We start from the raw sequence: 17,566 nt of genomic DNA on the forward strand, positions 1-17,566 counted from the left end.
GTACAAGACAAAGATTGCATCTTCTACTCACTCACATACCATCAGAGAAGTTGTTCTTTGAACTTATTTGCACTCACAAAATCTGATTGGTCCTTTCCTCGTTGGCACAAAGGACACAATGCAGAGAAATCTGTGGCTTTACATGGTAGAATTCTGATTTGCACTAGATAACCCATTGGCAGTGTATCAAATACTTGTTCTCCCCACTGTAACTGAGAAATTGATTCTACTAAAAATGGCGTTACGAAGTATTCCTGTGCCCCCAAAATATATTGTTTGTAGAACTGTTAATCACCTTGTCTTGAATTGTGCTATCCAAATAAATTTGCCTTGGTTTTCAGGCGTGTTGCCGATTTACACTGCTGGATTTCTCCCGATTCTTTAAATCTTTTGAATATATTTTGTACACTAAGTGATGTTATACTAAATAAAATGAAAACAACTTCAACACCTTACAATTACATTTTGAGAAACGCTCTTGCTCAAGCAGGTTGTTCAGAACGTGGTAAAACTAACCCAATCTTTGCTTTTGATAGGCAGAGTGTTTCCCAGATGTTCCTTTCATAACTAAGACCATCGTTTTCAGAACACAGTACAAGAATCAATTTAAAAAATAAATATTTGCAAAAAAACAAAAAAAACATTATGAAGTTGACCATCAAAACTCTTATACTTGTAGTCCATTCAATTGAATCTAATTGCTTTTCATCAACATGTACTTAATTACAAATTAAGTGTGTATGTTTTCAAAACATGACTGCTTCAAAATCTATAAATTGCAGTGCAGAAATTACTTAGAAGTACCGCACAAGCATATAAATGAACCAAATTTATTTTCAAATGATTAGGGCGAAAACTGTCAGTACTAAACGAATCATTCAAATTAGAGTAATACTAAATTTCTTATCGTTTTGCTATTACATCTCTTTTGAATCACACGTGGGTGGGCTGCTATTGTGTTTTGTGTATACATACTTGGGCATATCTGAAGCAAGATCATGGGGTGCTGAATTGTTGCTTGAAGCACAGGTGGACTCTGTGAAGGCATCAGAATGAGGCTGCTGAAGCACACCAGCTTCAGACATGGTGCTGGACTCACAGACGGTCACTGCAAGGGCAGAAAGGTAGTTTTGAGTTAAACAACAAGTATTTTACATGGTCTCCAACATCAAAATAAGCCAATCCAAATATTGGTTAAGTAAATTTCAAACCACTATCTGATAACATCTCCCCAGTGACCCAGGTAGGGCTTGACATATTGTCTTATAAGAGTTACTCAATTTACAACTGTGTTATTTTCAAAGAGGTTGCTGTAACACAGGCCAAAAACAATTTAAAACATGGTGATGAAACTTTGCTCCACTGCTCTAATTGCAAGTCGAGACTCTAGTGAACACATGAGTTGCACCTAGGTGTTTTCATAAACTGACCCGCTCCTTTTCAAGTCGAGGTTATTCTGACCTCCCTGGAACAGTTGTAAGTGTCAAAGATTACATAATGGTCCATTGATTTTTGATAAGGAAGCAGTGGGTCTGTCACTTAGGCAAATATTCCAGTGCAGAATCTCTGCTGTGACCTTTCTATGTGTAGTCAAAAAAATTTAAACAGATTGAATAAATGAGTGTATATATTTTTTCCACTATTATTATTATTTTAAATACTTAAAATTGTTGACATGAAATTAAGACAATTATGCGTTATTATAAGCCCTTTATTAATAATATTTAGACTTAGTTTTAACAAAAACAAAAATACAATGCAATTCAGGGCAATGGTGAGCTGGCACAGGTTTTTTTCACAACTATACTAACTATAAGATTTTACCATTGCCTTTTCAATATGTATACAATACTTTGTATATTTTTTGTTTTGTAGCACAGTATGAGCCTGGCAGAGGGTCAAGAAAAGCCTGGCAGCCTGTCAGGCTTATAAAACACCAGGGGAAACCCTGAACATGCAAGCCAAGCAAGCGGAGAGCAACCAGCTCCCTATTTTGATATAAAATGGCTAAAAATGGTGTCAATCGTTTGTGCTACGTTTGTGCTGTAAAATTTTTATTTGTGCTGCTATCATTTTTGAGATATTCATTTCAAGTGATGACATCATTCACAGCACCTCTGTTGCGGCTGACGAAGCGTACTAACTCCCTCAATAACAGAGGGGTGTCCCAACAACTAGCACAAATGTAGCACAAACAAATGGCATCCATTCGAGTCCATTTTGCAGTAAATGGTGGGCTGCGATGCACGTTATCACTCAAAATTAATATCTCATTATCATATCTCATTAGACCTCAGATTGACCTGTAAAATAATTTAATATCTCAAAAACGATAGCACCACAAACGAAAATTTTTCGATAAATTTGCACCTGATGAGGGGCCAACTTCACAGATGTAACATACTACATTCCAATGGCACCCGTTTCATCGTCTCGACAATCAATACTCCTTAGATATGCCTCTACGATATTTACTGAACCAAAAATTCAGTCTTCTGCTGGCCTGTTAACAGTCAAGTGAGTGTAATCACATACCAGTGGCCTTGTCAGACCTTTTAGGACCTGTTGTCCAGTTATGAATGGCCTGTCAGGACAGCTGGGCTTTTGTGATTGGAGATAGGTCAGAGAGCAGAGGCAAAATATTTTTCCCCAAAATCACGTCACATGGCACTTTTACATTGGTCTTATGACATTATAAGGCAGCGCGATAACCTTGTGTCAAATCTTGGTGCTGTACGAGTCCAACTAGAGTTGATACAGTTCAACTCCTACGCAAAGCAGATGCAAAATTTGTCTTTTTTTTTTCCAATGAAGGTTTAGAGTCTCGGAGGCTGGATATTGTTGAGCGACATTTAACAATTTTTTGACAAGATCATGATCTTGATGAATCTTTGTCAGCAATATTTCAACTTTCAAGTTTATGTCTGTGAAAAATGGAATTGTTACAGCAGACCCGCATTAAAGGCCTTTGAAGGCGCTATACAAGTGTAACACAATTTACCATTTAACCAGCTGAACTTTGCTAATAAAAACAATGACAAACCATTGGTAGCTATTACATAGAAGTGACCATAGCTACTTAATACTGTATAACACAAGAGTTTACTGTAATATCAGATCAAATATGTCTCTTCTCCTAATCTTATTCTTCTCAAAAACCAAAAGAAAAACTTGTCACTGCAAATTTTGCGCAATTTTTCTTCATGAATGAACAAGCAGATGGATTCTCAAAGTGACAGCGACATGATACTGAATTTTTGAGTGCTTTCCAGCAATCAACAGCGGATTACAAAAGTAGAGCAGTCATGCTCAGTCACAGCTGTTCTAAACCCACAACAGTTGGAGTGACATACTGAACACTAAAATCTTCTCAAGATTTTTATCACAACCTCAAGCTGTTTCTTGAAACCCCACACTCGATGACATTACTCTAAAGTTCATTTAGGTTATCAAATATTCCAGTCTTACTCCTAGAGATATCGCTCTTTGTCAGTTTGCTATCACAAGCCATTGGCTGTCTTTGTTTTCCTTGAAATTATCACTAAAAGAAATGTTTCTATTGATCAGCTCTAAAAATGAAGTACACCCTTTAACAGCTGTTCTTTCTTGAAAAGGATCCAGAACAGCAGCTTATAACTAGAAAAGATCCTCAGAAAACTTGGTGTATAATCACACTATAGCTGTATATGGAAAGATGCCAAGTGTTCTAAATTGTCATGCGCACCATTAGCTCTAATGGAGAATTAAAACACATTATCTCTTGTGGGAGAAATTTAAACAAGTGCCAGGTGGGTTACACCCTTGCTGCACCAGACTCGAGATCCTCCACGTGTCATTGACATAGTGATCACTCTAACTACGTCATTTCAAAATAGTAAAAAAAAAAATATTCTAGATCAAAAGCTGAACCCATGTTACTCAAACTACATCATTTCAAAAATAGTCAATAAGAAAAATATTCTAGATCAAAAGCTGAACCCATTCTCATCAGGCAAAATAAAAAAGGCATAAATGTATCATGAAAATCCCACACAGAGAAAAAAAAACACAGTCCATTTTTTGCAGAAAAAAAGGCCATACACAAAATATCGACCATGGCAGAGCCTCCTAAGATGTAATTTTGTCGCTGAAAAGCAAGTGCAGACTGATAGTAAAAGGATAGATCCAAGACATTTACATGAAAAAATGTATTGAATACTCACGTTGCATTTTTGGAAATGGATTCTTAGCCGGGTTTCGATTTTGGTGTACAAGCTCCTTCGGTTTATGAGAAAAAATGTCTATCTACTAGTGTGTCTACAACTACAACACGGGTAGCCGATCATTCATTTTCAAACAGCAGCCGGCTTGTTTAGTCCCTCCCCCAGAAAAACCCCACCCTGCAGGGTCTGCACTTCCTTCTACACATTCCCACACCTCCCCATCCTAAAGCTATCTGATAGGACGAAAATGCTCACGCCACAAGACCCATCTTCCATATAAGGTCATGCAAGCCAAATGAATAAGGTTGGGGGAAGTTGTAGCTCAGTGTCTACACCACCCCACCCCTCACACACTCTCTCACTCAGAACGATACTACAAAACCCATCCCCCTGCAGATATTCCCATGCAGGCATTTGCACATACACACATGTGCACAGCGACTAGCACAACACTCTACCGTTGTGCTGGGTTTAGGTTACTGCAGGTCAAATTGTTTTTAGCCTGGATCAGGCTTTCATGTCCTGTTACCCAAAAACAATGACATTGATTTTTAACATCTTCATCGGGGTATTTTTTCACCTTCACATAAGAATGATCGGCTGTTTTTACAATTGATTGATTTATTGTGCTCTGCAGGCATTTTATTTTATCAAAGCTTTTGGCCTGAACTGTACTGCATATTAATTAATTGGTGAATAAAATTACAAGAAGCATCTTGGTAAAGTTAGAAGCATTTTTACTTGTAAAAAAAAAAAAAATGATGAAAACACCCCCCCTCCCATTTTTTAAATAAAATGCTTGTAATTGAAAGAAAATGACTATTCATCTCCAGTTGAATATTGTATGTTGAACTATATAACAGCCAAGAAACTCAATGCCAACAAGATTTTTGAAAAAAACAATTTTTTGATAAAAGTCAGGTTTTTTTTTTCAATCTCATTAGTGGTTTGAAAACAATATCCAAATTTCCTAAATGTAAGGCATCCAGATCTGTTGCTTTGGGAAACAGGTCATTGAATTCTGTACGTGTGCAATGAAAACCAGGTATTCAGGAAGTAAACAGTTAATTACTACAGCTATCTGTGGAAAAACAGGTTGTTGAACTAAAGTTGTGCAGTGACTTACTAATGTTGCCTTTGTGTTAACAGATCAGTCAAGTAAATTGTTAGGACTGAATACATTTAAAATATGCCAGCCGCAGCATCAGCTACTTCGTATTTCTGGTTCACTTATGTTCTTCAAGCAGAGTAATGACAAATCTCTTGATGAGCCAGAACATCATCACAATGTATAAGCACATCTTTCTCACAAAAATATAGAGTATATAGTAGGAGTGCAACAGTTTGCAGTTCAAAGCCAAACCGTACGGTTCAATATGCCTTTTTGAACCGCGCCTTTTCGGTTTTGCAATTAATTTATTCCGAAAGCTTGTGGAGTGAATTGGTCGAGCTCTGTGTGCGATGTGAAGCACAGCTGTGGAGAAATTCCCGCCCCGCCGCAAGTAAATGTCTGATCGCTGTCAAGCACCTGTGTAATAGAAGCAGAGTAACGCCCTCTCTCGCTTACGAGCGAAGTGAAAGTGAAACAAGAAAGAAAACAAAAAGCTATGGCGAGCGGAGGAGTGGAGAGACTGAATTTTGAGGAAGCATTGGCTTCTTTCAAATATGCGGTGTGGCAACATTTCGGTTTTCCCGTGTACTACAATGCGGTGGGAAAGAAAATAGGAGGGAGAGAAAATATTGGAAAAAAAATAAAATTTTTGCAAGCATTGCGCTTGTTCCCTATGCTAATGGCAACACTTATAACATGACTCCGGCACCTCAGCCGGCATCACCCTGTCACCATACCTGTCAAGTTGTACGGTCTCTGCTTAATTTGTACAAGTGAGCACAGATTTTTAAATGTGTACGCCGTACGTTACGTTCAAATTCTGTACGTTTTTCGTGCATTACGTTTTTTTCCCTCCGTTCGTTAATACATTGGTTGAATGACACGAGAAAAGTCAGAGGCACGAAGAGGGAAGAGTGTTTGTTGTGTAGCAATTGCGATGCTAGGCTAGGTGGCTCCACTATTTCCTGACTGTAGCCGACAGCCTACAACCTACGCCTAGATATCTCATGCATATAGAACTACATGCGAAATGACAGACTCGGTAGCGTTAGTAAACAGCCGCCATTTTAGTGCAGTAAACTCTCAGAAAGGCTCTGTTGTAGTGAACCTTCCCAGTGAACCTAAGTAACTTTTTATCTAAAATACTTCTAGAAGGGCGGCACGGTGGCTGAGTGGTTAGCACGTCTGCCTCACAGTTCTGAGATCAAGGGTTCAATCCCGGGCTTCGGCCATCCTGTGTGGAGTTTGCATGTTCTCCCCGTGCCTGCGTGGGTTTCCTCCGGGCACTCCGGTTTCCTCCCACATCCCAAAAACATGCATGGTAGGCTGATTGAACACTCTAAATTGCCCATAGGTGTGAGTGTGTGCTTGAATGGTTGTGTGTCTCCTTGTGCCCTGCGATTGGCTGGCAACCAATTCAGGGTGTCCCCTGCCTACTGCCCGAAGTTAGCTGGGATAGGCTCCAGCACCTCCGTGACCCTCGTGAAGAATAAGCGGCATGGAAAATGAATGAATGAATACTTCTTGAAAAAAAAAACATGAAAGGTAACACCAGTTACTTTGCCAAGTAACTTTTTTACTACTGTGTGTGTATTTCAGTAGTCAGTCACTAAACTAGCCAATGAGCTAAGAGGCATTTTAACAGTCGAACATGTTTACATTTTCAGTGTTTATTTCATTTTCTTAAAAGCAAAATAAAGGCAGTTTAAAAAAAAAAAAAATGCAAAAAGCAAACCGAAACCGAACCGAAACCGTGATCCCAAAACTGAGGTTCACACCGAACCGTGGGCTAACTGAACCGTTGCACCCCTAGTATATAGAGTGTGTTCTAAATTTTCAGCTTCAGCCTAGCTAATCGTGTACTTGTAAGTCTTGTGGAGTACTATGCATCAGAGCAAACACTACAGCTTGGAGAAGACAACAGCAGGAGGAGCACAGCACAGAGTGACATATATTAATTCTAATTGTAAACATGTCTGGTTTGAAATGCATAGGTGATTGGTTTTCATTTCAGTGTAAGGTAAATAGCAAATGATTCTACACGGTTACTGAGCAGCTTATGTATTCAAAAGAATAATAAAGTCTTATTTTCATTATAAAGCTACCATTATATTATTTGACTTGAATTGATGCTCATCTGATGTATGCCATCATTTCTTTTTTATAGCAAGATCAGTCATAGCCAATTGCTTTGAGAGAAGCCACGTTGCCAACACGCCACAGCAACACCTGATAGCCGGATTGAGTGCACGCATGCGCGCAAGCTCTACTGCTGTTGGCCACTCCAGCTGGTGACGTGCCATTCACTGAGGTTACTTTCAGTCATTGACATGCTTCCTTACTCACCAGATGCTCCACTGGGGCTGGTTTCTATGTACACTGACAGCCCGATTACAGCGTGCAATTTATGGAGCTTGAGTTAGACATTACACTGGAAATGAATGATTTTCATATAATATTATCCTATGAGCTGTGTTACTTGGAGTCAGTTTTAAATATACATATCTAGTCATTAATCACAATAATCTCAAAAGGTTTTTACAATGATCATGTGAAATGGAGTATCATGCAAAAATATTCAAAATAAGCTAAGTGCAACTAAGAAAATTTCAACTAAGTGTTTGGGTGTTAGAAATGTCATTGAAGAATTTGGTTGAAGGATTTTATGTATTTTTTGTTGCTAAAGGTTTGCCCAAGGTTAGCTGAAAATTGAAATCTGAAAAAGTGGGGCACAACCAAACCAACTAATACCGTATTGGCCCGAATATTAGACTGTGTTTTTTGCATTGAAATAACACTGAAAAAGAGGGGGTCGTCTTATAGTCACGGTCTAGACATTATACCCATTCACGACGCTAGATAGCGCCAGATATCATTGAAGCGATGTTCTGTCATGATAGAGCTCAGCTACTCTCCCCATTCACGACGCTAGATGGCGCCAGATATCACTGAAGCAATTGATGTTCTGTCATGACAAATCTCAGCTACTCTTTTTAGTTTAACCAGTTTGCATTATTTTATTGCAATGTTTTTTTTCTTATTCAGATTTGTTTCAAGACTACAGTTAGACTTCACTTTGATGGTTAATGAAGTTATTGCAATTTTGTTGTTTTATCACAATAGATTGGTTTATTTACATTTCAAAAACCAGAAGCTATTCATTTACGAATGTGATTGCACTTTACTTTACATATTTAAATGTTCAGATATTAAGATTTGAATGAGGCAAAATAACATGCTTTTTCTCTCAAATATATTGTTATAATCATTTGTTTCGGATGTACTGTAATTATTTTCTGTATAAAAATTAATTTGGTGTTGAAAAAGTCTTTTTTCAAACTTCTTGAAAAAGAGGGTCTTATAATCAGGGCCGTCTTATGTTCGGGCCAATACGGTATGTTGGATCAAGGGTTCAATCCCTGAGTCCGGCTTTCCTGTGCAGAGTTTGCACGTTCTCCCCATGCCTGCATGGGTTTTCTCTAGGTACTCTGGTTTCCTCTCACATCCCAAAAACATGCATGATAAGCTGATAAAACACTCCAAATCCCTAGGTGTGCGTGTATGTGATTGTGTGAATGGTTGTTCATCTCCGTGTGCGTTACAAGGCCGGTAAATGATTCAGGGTGTACCCCGCCTACTGCTTACAGTAAACTGAATAGTCTCCAGCACCCCCTCGATCCTTGTTTTGACTAAGCAACTCAGAAAATGAATGGAAAAAACAAGGCTCTGAAGCATTGGTTTACGTGTTTCAAGATTATTACATCATACAGAATAGATATAAAAACTGTGCTTTTTAGGGTTGAATGAGAACAGGTTTTGAAATCAAAAACATTTTTGTTCAACAGTTACTTAAAAAATGGCTTTGTAGAAGAAAAATGGTTGACATTTCAAAATTGAAGACAATCTGCAGTTTTTATATTTAAACGAGAAACAATTGATGTACATAATTGTATTTTGCAGGACACACAAAGTGTTGTGGCTTTGATCTGGCCTCCAGGCCTCAAGTTTGACACTTGTGCTCTATAGCGTTATCATTTCATAAACCTGGACGTACTTCCGTATTGAAAAGGCTTCCCTATGTAAACTATAGGGTTGTAACGAAAATCACTACTTCGGTAGCAAGTCGATACTAAGATTCTGAAAATGTGACGGTACTGCCTTTTCTGCAATACGCAAAGTACCGTGAGTACTGAGGTGGCAGATCTGGCCGCTTGTGTTGTGTTTTGTCTGTCATACGGGGTGACACAAGGTGGCAGAGTCATATACAGGTGTCATATACACAGTCAAAATATGTCATTCTAGGGTTATCATATTTTGATTTCCAAAAAGAGGACACAAATAACAGACTAAATAATCCCCATTAAATCTTATAGTCAAAGTTTTTATGGATTGATTGCTAGCACGCACTGTGCATGCATGACGCACACATATACAGACAGTTTGCCCAGACTCTCGGCCTTGTAAGCAATCTTGAAATATTGCTCATTTGGAGCACAGAAAGCAAACCAAGCATTCTCAGACATATCTCCCCCTCACCCCCATTTTTTATGACTTGTCAAGCTTGCTTCTTCCCTAATAGCCGCGTTCAAGCTAGGCGCTAACACTAATGCACAGCTCCATAATTGCTGCATTAATTCCGATTTGGGGGATTTGACATTTCAGACCGCAGCCGCATTCTGGAAAAATGTGGCCCAGATCAGATTTCAACCGTATACGAAAGTGACCAATATTGGATTTGAAATCGTCCACTTTTATAAGACCTGTCCCGTTCAGACCGTCAAGTTAATGCCTGACTAGAGTCAGAAAAACACGAAAAAAAAATCAGAATTGTGCAGTAAGACCTGCTGTATGAACCTAGCCTAACTGCGACGACATCTACAATATATATATATATATATATATATATATATATATATATATATATATATATATATAAAGTGTTCTTTACTTGCTTCTGTATTGTGGCAACAAAACAAATGCACAACAATATAACGGCACCAACTCACTTCCTCTAAAAGGAGAAGTGCATATTTACGGACATTACAATAGGCGATCGATCATTGTCATTCTGTCATTAAACGTTTTAAATAGGCTAGGCTATCACAAAAGTTGGTCAAAAATTTACCACACCATGTCTGTAAATTACTGATTGCAATCTGCGTGTGCGCGTTTGTGTTAGCAGTAAAAACAAACTTTTTTTTTGCACTAGAATACTACATGACCGTGATGCACAGTATTTATTTTTTGATTAATACTCCAGGTCTACCCTGCAGGACATGCACAGTATTTTATTTTGTTTATTTTATTGTTTGATACCTTAATGCACATTATTTTTATACTTTAAAGTCACATGGCAATGATTCTGAATATGCACACAGTATTGTTGTTTACTTCTAATGAAGGAGTGTACGTTTAAGAACGTGGGCGTGATTGTTCATTTTTTTATTTATACCGTGGTATCGAAATGGTATCGAGAAGTTCAATGATATCTGAATCGACTACTAAATTTCTGGTATCGTGACATCCCTAGTAAACCAGTAAATTTGTAAGAGTTTATTGTTAAAGGATCCTCTATTTTTTAAGACAAGTAATTCTTAAAACATAAATGTTAGTATGAGTTATAATAATTTGATATTAAAACCCCTCTTCATGTTTTTGTTTTAATAAAGTTTGTAAAATTATTTTAAGTGATAGGTCGCCATTCTTGTTACGTCGCAGTGCGTGACATCACTGGCCCCGAATGCCGAAATTCCAGCTTGTCACTCGTTAGTTTTCCCAACATGTCGTCAGTTCTACCCTTCCTATTTGAACCAGATCTGAAAAGTGAAGAGCAGGACAGCACTGTCGGTCGTTCACAAGACGAGCTTCAGGGAAAAATGCGTGCAGCAAATACCTGATAAGACAAAAGTTTGGCAAAACTGGTGATGCGAGAGAGTCCTGTTGGGAAGTTGGGAACTCCGGTTGGGAGCGAGAGTGCATGCTGTTGGGATTTGGGAACTCCGGTTTTATTAGCAGATATTCAAGGTAAGCATATTGCATTTTCAAACGTTTTCCCAATATAATTATGTAGATTGTTAGCATCCAGAGCTGTCGTGTGCTTTACATACAGTACAGGCCAGAGAGCACACCTTGTGTAGTCCGGGTCTTGTACATTTTAACGCGTGGTAGCTAGGATACGTGTATAAAAGTACCAGAACTGGGAGAAGCTTCCACTTATGCACATTTATTCACAAGAAATAATATTTCCACCTTGACCACTCTTCACTCGGGAGCTCAGCAGTACGCAAACACGCATTCCCTGACGAACTCCAACATTGTTGTAAGGTCCACGTCAGAGTCACTGTCGTCACTGTAGTGTGCCATAGTGCTTTAATTATTTAGTATGATTTGGGTAAAACTCCCACGAAGAATAGTCAACAAAAAAGATAGCAATACTAATCCAAATCTGCGTTTTGTACTCACTCGAAGATCCAGGAATTAGACCGATCCCATGGCAATATCGCAGCCGCGATTAGGCCGTCGATTCCACAAAATAGACTGATCCGAAAAGCCGGTGTGGGACCGACGAATAAAAATAAATGGACAGATCCAAAACCATTATTGCAGACGCGATGGGACCCTTACTTGACTGAAGATCCAGGAAAAATGTCCGGGCGCCAGTTGTAACGCGTGGTGGGTAGTGACGGGATCTGTTGTTCACTTGAGTAAAGGAATCCATTCCGGTTCGTTCATTAAAAAAGATTCGTTCAAACAAATCGTTCAACGAATCGTACGCCCCCCTCATCTCCCTCCCCGCCCAAACGAATCGTTCGGTTACTGAACGGGAAGTGACGTTGCCGAACGAATCACCAAAGACCGCTTCGCAGTATAACTGAACGGGAAGTGACATTGCTTGGTCCCTCCCTCTCTTGCACACAGGCACCGCTCGTCGTAGTTTCAGAAATGAGTGACAGGCGGTATCATTCTGCTTTCACAGACAGCCTCGTCTCCCTCCTGCTGCTGCAAAAGCGAGGGAGAACTTCCGCGTCGTCTGTCCTAGTTCTATGGGCTCAAAGTCATGGCTCGTGCTTGCATTTCGATTTAGGACACGGTTAAACATTTTCCTTTTGTGGGGGGAGTGGGGGTTTGGGGTCGGGGGCGCACGGACTTTCTTTAGCATGATCTTGATCACATATGCTACCAGCCAACGCAGCATGCTTGCTGTCACGAAAATAAAAATAAATTGAAAGTTTAATTTCTAAATATGGAACGACCAACACATCATATTTACCTCTGGCTCTGTTGTATTTTTGTTTTTATGCTTATCACTATTATTTTAGGTCAATATTGTTAAAACTGAAGTGTAAATAGCTAGTTGTCAAATGTGCTGCTCTGAAATAAAAACAATACAACATTTTGATATTCGACAGTTTAATTGCAAATCAGTATTAAGATGATTGTATTGAATTTTTGCACTGGTATTAACAAATAAAATAATCCGGTCAGCTCCCCTGTCGCCCCCTCATCTCAGATTGTCAAATGCTGACGAGAAATAATTGTTTGCTCTTTACGATGTTGCCTTTCTACTCTCATTAGTCTGTTAAGAAAAATGTTGACATATTGCGACATCTCCCGTGTCCGCGTGCGTTGTTTTTGAGTAGCACATGATGGACGGATGGACATAATTTGTCAAATCAACACCCAACACGCTCTGACACGAAAAAAAAAATAATAATAAAACAGTCGGAAAAAATTGACATGTATATACAGTTTCATTGCAAATCAGTATTATGGTGCTAATACTAAATATTTTTTCTGTGCGCATATGAGGTAAATATCGCTGCCATGAAGCCTCCATATAGTGACAGTTCCCTGCCCCCTTCACTGCCGTGAGTGCCGTCACGCGACCGCAGCTCACTTTAGCTTGCCTCGTAGCTACCCGTGTTTTTTTTTTTTTTTTTTAGCTACCCGTGTTTTAACTACTGTAAATTTGATAGTATGTTGTCAGTCATAGGTAGTCCCGAGTCTGTTGAGAAAAGTAGTACACTAAACCATGCTCGCTAGATTTGTATGGTGTTTTGTCTGTTTGAGCAGCATTTGATAGGCTCCACGTTAACAAATATGTGACAAAGTCATTTCCTTCCATTTTTTGACTTGTTCACCGCATTACTGGAAAGTCAAGTTAGCAGCAAGCTAGGTCAGGAACCGGAGGACCGAGTCACTGAACGGGAAGTGACATAACTCAGTCTTGCCCCCTTCCGTGCACGCTGGCTGCTTATTGGTGACACGTGGAAGTGAGTGACAGACGCCCTGATTCTGTTTCCGCTCCCTCCCCTGCCCGCGATGAGGCTGGCGTCTGATTGGTCGTGTGTGATGTCAGAAGACGCTGCCGCTTGCTCAACGCCCTCCCACGCAGCGAACAAGCCCTAACTTCATAGAACGAATCAGTGCAGATGGTGATTAGTTCGGTCTCGTTCACCCAAACAATTCGTTCGAAAAGACCGAATCGTTCGCGACCGATACAACACTAGTGGTGGGTAGGATACATGCATACAGGGACCAAAAAGGGGGAGAAACTTCCACTTATGCACATTTATTCACTAAAAATAATAATTCCACCTTGACCACTCACTTCACTCCCCTTTTTCCATTTGACTGGATATTGCATCCAAAAGCAGCACATCGTGGCATTTTACTTGGCGAGTTTAGGCAGCAATAAGCAATTGTTGAACACGCTACACATTCGGGGAAATATACTAATTACGTCATCACTGCGAGCCCGCAAACCATGGCGCCAACTAAGTCAAAATATGGACTAAATATTATAAAATATTGCCATTGATTTAACATTTTATGTGTTTCTAACAACACATTTTAGTACAAGAGAACAATTGTGGTTTATTAGAGCCTACATGTATTTAAATCAGAGGATCACTTTAAGACTTACCCATTGCTATTCTTTCAAGTTGCTGTAGTTGAAGAGATAAATGCAATTTCCGCTCTCTTTTAAAGTCGATAGTTACGTTTCATCAAAGGTATTTGACGAGCTTGAAAGAACGACAAACATGTGGTAGCCTAGTTCACCTTCAGCGAGTATCCACTACATAATACAGTAACAAACAAACAAACATAATTCGTCTTACAACATGTTTAATTTGGGTACATTATAATTGTACTCTTATACCACCCACTGTCTTTAACGGTTGGGTTTTGATAATGCATTTTTAGCCTTGGTTTACTGACGCTGTGTTTAAACGTTCTACGTGTAAAAGCAAAGAAGAAATAAGGTATACAGTCAAGTCACATTTCCTCGATGCAAACAGTCAAAAGAAACCAGTTTACCTTAAAGTTTCCAAAAGCCGCAGTGCGTAAGCCTTCGTGATATCACGTCTGTCTTATCTGACGCATCTAACGTTAAGCATAGAATATATGCATAAATTTCACTTTACTCTTGAATGACGTCAATATAGGGCGCCCCTGCATATTCTTTGATATGCGTGTCCAATCAAATGCAAGAATACTCTTTGGTGAATTGAGTAAAAATTAAAACACTTAAACTGCATTTTTAATATATGGGGGAACTCGTGAAATTTAATTACATTGAAAACAGACTAAATTTTACTTTTGCTAAGAATATGATAACTGAGCTAAGTATAAGTGCTGCTACAAATTAAATTGAACAAAACTTTTAACTCACAGATAAAGCTAAGTCAGCTTAGATAGCCACGAAAATACTGTTTTACGATTCAAATTTTTAAAAATTCTGTGATCAAAATATGGATCAGGTAATTTAGTGACATGGCTATGTACACAAATTTGTACCCTAATATTGGTCAGGGGCTAAGTCATTTATGCACAAAATGATATATTTTTACGTGCATTTAATGCATACTTGTAATATTTGTGCGTTTTAGAGTAAATTGTAGGGTTTTTTTTCCTACCTTGGCGGAAAACTCAAATTAATGAAAAATGTGGGTAATTTTTTCATACAATATCATGCGCCATGCCAGTGACTCTGCTCATTTTAGTATGGCTTATTGTTTCTGCGATACTATTATGGACACTTTGCCCATTTTTTCCATTGTATTTACGAAGTTAAACATCACCAAGTAAAACGTTGCACTTTTGTTGCACTAGTTGTTGGAAGGGAGATGAAGATCAAAAGTCACCAGACCGAGTTACTGGTAGTCACTCATAGTCATAATAGGTTTTCAGTTTCACCATTACTGTCCAGTGTTTGTCCTTTCCTTTTCTGATTTCACCAATTAGGGTAACAAGTATGGCTGTACCATTTGTTATCCGAATAGTTTGATTTCTGCTGCCGCTCTGTGCTGAGAAATAGTAGTGCAGGGCGATTACGAATGACTAAATTGTGATAGACAGACATGCACGCACGCACCCCCCCCCCCCCCCCCCCCCCCACATAAAAAAAACACACACACACACACTCAAACGCATAGGGCCGGCCCTACACTGAAAAAACAACTGGTGGATTTACTTGACAAAATCATCAATCATCAAAATTTTTACTTACTTGGATCCAAGTAAGTACAAATTTTTAAGTAAATTTTACTGCTTGTGCAGTAAAATTTGTACTTACTTGTATTAAGTAAATTTTACTGCAGTAAAATTTACTTAATACAAGTAAGTACACATTTTTAAGTAAATTTTAGTGCTTGTGCAGTAAAATTTACTTAATACAAGTAAGTACAAATTGTTACAATGATTTTATCAAGTAAATCCACCAGTTATTTTTTTCAGTGTAGGTAACTAGTTACCTTAAGGCGCTTAAGGTCGAGTCACTTTTGCCTATGGTCTAGGCGAAACTGTAGCTAGAAGCCCCGCGCCCAAGTTGATCATATAATTTTTTAAAATATTGTTTATTTTGGAAATATTGTATTTTCACAATTTAAAGGGTGTACAGTTTAAAGCAAAATACACTGTGGAAAAGCTATTATTTCGAAACAAAAATGAATACAAATGATCCTTGTAACACTTGTTGCATTTTGTTCATATAGTAACCAGGGGTGAAAGTGGGCCAGAACGGTCAGGAACGCAGTTCCGGTATAAGATTCAGGGCAGGAACGCAGTTCCGGTATAAGATTCAGGGCCGGAATGCTGTTCCGGTACACGGTGCTTTGCTTCCAAAAATATGACGGCAACTGTCAAAACGTTATGTAAGAAAGAAAGAAAAAAAAAGCCCCGCTGCCACACATGCATTTCATCTCCAAGAAGAAAACAATCTACCAACATCAGATTTACATACACAAGTGTTAACAACAAGCATAATAAAGTGCTTGTGTAGCGTAATCCGTTTCCACCGATATTTATTATTTATGTTATTCCACGGACGGCATGGAGGTTTCCGTAGCTGCTGCAGTTATCCGAGTCTGACGATGATGAGTCATGTCAATGTGCGAATGGACGCAGCAAAGCCAAACGCCTGGACTCATTTATCTGTTCAATTGGCTGACATACTGTCATGTGATCAGCAGAGACAGCTAGCTAGTGCATGTTTTCTGGAACAGCAGCAACAACAACAAAAAGTTTTTTGAAATGATGCAAAAAAAAAAAAAAAAACAGTGCAACAGAAAATGGATCAAATCTTTAAGAGCAAGGAAAGAGTTGAGGAGGCTTATTCATCAAATTTAGTTTTATTTGCTCTGATGGGGAGGTTCAGAACATCTTAGCTGTCAATGTGCACTTTGGACTTATATTTGTTCATTTATGTAAGGCTACTTATTCATTTCCTTATGATTTAAAAAGTAAATGTTTGCGCGATCTTCAAAATATATTCCATTTCACTCTGCATGATAGAAGTCATTTGTATTTTTCTGAAGGTATGTTACTTATATCTTTATTATTTAAAAAAGAAAGAAAGCAAAAGTAAATGTTGACATTAACTTTTAATATACATCATGTGTTCTTAAGTAGTTAAAATTTAGATTTGGCATTTAGTATGTGAGGAAATGAGAGAAAATAAAAATTAGGAGATGGAGGTTGGGGTTATTGCTGTTTTTGTTAACTTTTATTTTGCAAATAATTGAAAAAATACAATTTTGAATGAAAATCAGTTTTTGTATGTGTTATAGAATTAACTGTGCCAAAACAGTTTTCTATGCATTTCAGTAGTTTTAGGAGGTTTGCCCCGCCCCCCCCAAAATAAACAAAATAAATAAATAAACAAAATGTCTGGCTCCGTGGCGACCTTCACGTCAGGTAGTTCCTGCAAGAAGTTCTGCCACTTTCACCCCTGATAGTAACACAAGCACAT

The 17,566-nt window shown here is 38.5% G+C and overlaps 1 protein-coding gene across 2 annotated transcripts in view; it reads right to left on the reverse strand.

Annotated features, from left to right (window-relative positions):
- acsbg2 (acyl-CoA synthetase bubblegum family member 2) overlaps positions 1–14,764 on the reverse strand; it is a 48,752-nt gene extending 33,988 nt beyond the window's left edge. The window contains exons 1-2 of one of the 2 annotated variants that reach the window (XM_057841089.1): positions 14,635–14,764; positions 976–1,108 (exon numbers count right to left, since the gene is read on the reverse strand). In XM_057841089.1, the coding sequence (XP_057697072.1) occupies positions 976–1,085 (110 nt within the window). In that variant the 5' untranslated portion in view covers positions 1,086–1,108; positions 14,635–14,764. Of the gene's footprint in view, positions 1–975; positions 1,109–4,202; positions 4,354–14,634 lie in introns of those variants that run through there. The other variant, XM_057841088.1, reaches the window with a different exon arrangement.
- Positions 14,765–17,566: the final 2,802 nt, after the last annotated feature.

The sequence above is a fragment of the Corythoichthys intestinalis genome, chromosome 7, assembly GCF_030265065.1.
Source record: "Corythoichthys intestinalis isolate RoL2023-P3 chromosome 7, ASM3026506v1, whole genome shotgun sequence".
In the NCBI taxonomy this organism is placed as follows: domain Eukaryota; kingdom Metazoa; phylum Chordata; class Actinopteri; order Syngnathiformes; family Syngnathidae; genus Corythoichthys; species Corythoichthys intestinalis.